Genomic DNA, 3640 nt, shown 5'->3' on the forward strand with positions numbered 1-3640 from the left:
CTGGCGCCTCGGGCAGCCGCTGCCAGCGCCGTGGGGGCCTGGGAGGACCACGACACCCTGGGCTATCCTGGACAAACTGGTAGGAAAATGCAGGGCAGTGATGAGCCAGGTTCGTTAACGCTTACTGAGCCTCACCGCTTTGATCTTGGCTTGGGGTTTAATCAAGGGGAAGTTGCTACTTCCCCTGGCTCAACCGCTGCGTCCCCTATCCCAGTAGTTCTGTGCCCCAGCTTTCTCCGGCCCCAGGAACCTCTGTGGCCCAGGGACAGGAGAGCAATGTGGCTGATGCCTGCAAGAGCCCTGGCTGCCAGGGGAAACTGAGGCACAAGCGTGCCATGCTGCATCACCCCTGCAGCCAGCAAAAAAAGCATTGGTTTGGGAAAGCCTTAGGAAACCAGGCTGGGGGAGGGAGGAAGGAGCAGAGCCAGTCCATGCCAGGCAAACGCTGGCTTTGCACAGCCCCCCACGGCTGTGGCATGGTCCCTGGGCTCCGCAGGCTTTGCACCATGCCCGGGATGGGGTTGGACCAGCAGCCTCCGGGCATCTTGTACATGGAGGGTTTGTGTGCTCAGCCCCATCCCCCTGGGCCTGAAGGACAAGAGGGACTCGAGCAGCATCCTCCACCCCCGGCACGAAAGCGTTTGACACACTCGGTCCTTCCTTCTAAACACGCAGACAGCACGCATCCTGCGAGCGCCGCTGAAACATCCTCGACACACCACGTCCCACCCCAAGGATGGGGCTGGAAGCAGCCGTGCCCAGGGCTGTTTCCCATCTATCCCCAGCCTCTCCAGCAGCATCGAGGGTCTTCCATGAGCACAGCTGGAGTTTGCATCTGCTTTGCAACAGGAGATGATGCTCCCATCTCAGAGGAAATTGGGATAACGCTGCTTCCAGTGGTGACCACCTCCCGTTTCTCGGGGAGAAGCTGCTCTCAGCAGAGCCATCAAACCCCAGGGACCGCTGGCCCAGCCCTGTGCCCCTAAACACTGCTTCTCCCTGGGACTTTGCTCCTACTTCAGGAGGGATGAGCAGACCTCGAATTCAAAACTGAGTTCTCTCATTTTTTAAGGACTCCAGAGTTCACCACAAGAGAGAGGAGGGGAATGCAGAGCCCAGTGCCAAGCTGCTCTCAGCCCTGGCTCCTGCAGGATCACGGGGAAGGGATGGGGAGTGCAGGAGGACAATGCTCCGGGGCCATCTCAGAGCTCCCAAGGAGCAAAAAGCAAAGGACATGCCTTGCTCGGAGGCATGACCCAGGTCTGCCTGCATCAGAGTTTCCCCTCTCTGGGTCCCAGAATAACTCCAGAGAGGAAGATTTTCCTGGGCAGGGGCCAAGGGAGGTGTGCGAAGAGCCAGGGGCTACTGTCGTGTCGGTGGCTGGAATTACTTGGGGCCTTCCGGGCAGGGCTGCTCGGGGAGGCTGACTCACGACCGGCCAACGGGTGATCTCATTCCCCAGCTTTTATTGCTCCAGAGGTTGTGACGTATCCAAGCTGTCCCCTGGTTTCTCCCAGCACCCGCTCCAGCCTCGTACAGCAGCCGGAGCAAGGCAGGAGCTGCTAACAGCCACGAACCTGGCATGCGGAGGAGATGCCAGCTCAGATGGGAACAGTTCGCAGGGGCGCTGGGCTCCTGCAGCCAGGAACACCCATGTTGGGCCTCCAAGGACCCATCCCTATCCCCCCTTGCACACTGCAGAGGTCACACCATGACCAGCACCAGGAACAATCCCTGGACCCTTTCCCTTAACTGCAGCGGGGTGAGCAGCATAGCTTTTCCTCTCAGGATTGCTCACTCGGCTCCCAGAACTGCTCCTGCCACCCCAGCCACGCTGAGGAGAGCGCCCAAACCCCTCCGAGGGGCTCAGGGCTGGCACAGCACCCGCAGTGCTGCACTGACCCCTGCCTCCGCGGGCTGTCCCCAGGGACCAGCACCCTGTCCCAGACACGGAACCCCTCCCTGGATGCTGCACTTGGGTAAAGGCTCCAGACTCCTCCCGCTGCAGCTTTAATTAGGGCCACAAACAGCCACCCTCACCCACAGACCGGCTCCGTGCAAACCCTTGACCACAGCAGCAGTCCAGCCTCCCCACCGAGGCCCCAGCAACGCCCGAAACCCACCACCCCCCTGCCCAGCACAGGGGACCACCCCGACAAGCCCCGCCCCCAAGGTCCCCAGCAGTGGGAGCTGAGTCTTATATCCCAGTACAAGCCAAAGCCCCAGCTCCATCCCCAGGGCGCCGCATAGAGCCCACAGCAGGCTGAGACTGAGCACAGTTCATCGCAGGCATGGCCGGAGCAGCACAGGCAGGGCTGGACACCCACCTTTGAAGAGGTAGTCGTACTCATCGTCCTTGCCCCGCATCTTGTCCCGCACCACAGCCCCACGGCTACTGGGCCAACTGGGATTTCCGGCCCTTCTCCAGGCCTGGCAGGGGCTGTCCCCTGCGCACCCATTGGTGACCACAGTCCTTCCTCCTCCGCACCCATTGGTGGCCGGGGGTGTCTGTCACCGCCCAGGTGTGCTCACCTGGGCCAGGTAAGGGGGGGAGGCACAGGTATGCAGCTGCTCCCATGGGCGAGGGCTCTGCTCCCTGCTCAGCACCGCGGTACTTCCCGGAGGGCTCCGGGGCACGTTGCGTCGGGGTGTCCTCACGCAAAGTGCCACAGGGCAGCAGGGAAAGGCCAGCACGGGGTCACCGCCATGCGCCCGTGTGCCACCAATGGGGACAGACATGGCCATGCTCCCCATGCAGAACGGCGGACGTGAAATGGGAGCTGGGCTGACGTGCACGGTGCAAAGGGGAAGCAGGTGCCCAGAGCTGGAGGAAGATTTGGAGAATCCAGTGGCAAAACTCCCATTTCCAAAGGGTTTTGGGGAACTGGCTGAGGCGAAGTCATGGTTTGGACTGATAACTGCCAGCCGGCCCCCATAAGCCATCGAGGGGTGGGGAGGTGGCCTGGGAAAGGCTGTGTGGGGAGGGGGCACAGTGGGACCATGGCATTGGGCTGCTTGGATGGCCACGATCTCTGGCATGTCATGGAGGTGGGGACTGGGGGATGGGACCACAAACACGCAGGAATTCCAGCTCAGCAAACATGCATTTCGCAAGTCCTTTAATGATTGTGTCACCGCTGTGCTGGCCACGGAGCTGCTCCTGGGCCCCCTGGCACTGGGCTCCACACCGAGCCCCATCCCGCCGCACAGACAGGAGGGACCTTCTCTGGCTCCTGCTGTCACGCTTGTCCCATGTCTGGTATGGGGACAAAGCTGTGCCAAGGGCTGAGCGCTGCCACTTCACTCCTTGGGGCTTGGGATAACCCCAGAGAAGCCCCCAGATGGGATGGAGGCCTGTGGGGACAGCCACATCCCCAGCGCGTGGCACACGGTGGCCCCATGGGAGCAACCCCAAGGCCAGATGCGATTGGAGAGGCTCCCATCGCTGGCACGATCCCGGCCAGGCCCTCCTGGCTCCTTCTCCAGCCGTGCCTCAGGGATCTCTCAGTCCTCTGCACTGTGGGCCCGGAGGGGCTGGGGGGGCCGTGCGTGATGGTGGTGATGCTAATCAAAGCCCGGCAAAACCGGAGCAGACGGAGCAGAGCTCCCGGCACTGGTGCTTCTCACCATTTGTGGCAGA

At 62.0% G+C, this 3640-nt stretch overlaps 1 protein-coding gene across 1 annotated transcript in view; it reads right to left on the reverse strand.

Moving 5' to 3' along the window:
• The window catches only part of LOC104508287 (ras-related protein Rab-11A-like), a gene marked incomplete at its 3' end in the record, with an annotated part of 4154 nt that extends 1787 nt beyond the window's left edge, over nucleotides 1-2367 (reverse strand). The window contains exon 1 of the mRNA XM_010149854.1: nucleotides 2328-2367. Coding sequence (XP_010148156.1) covers nucleotides 2328-2367 — 40 coding nt within the window. The remainder of the gene's footprint in view (nucleotides 1-2327) is intronic.
• Between the last annotated feature and the right edge of the window lie 1273 nt (nucleotides 2368-3640).

Source organism: Eurypyga helias, unplaced genomic scaffold (assembly GCF_000690775.1).
Source record: "Eurypyga helias isolate BGI_N326 unplaced genomic scaffold, ASM69077v1 scaffold25514, whole genome shotgun sequence".
NCBI classification, from domain to species: Eukaryota; Metazoa; Chordata; class Aves; order Eurypygiformes; family Eurypygidae; genus Eurypyga; species Eurypyga helias.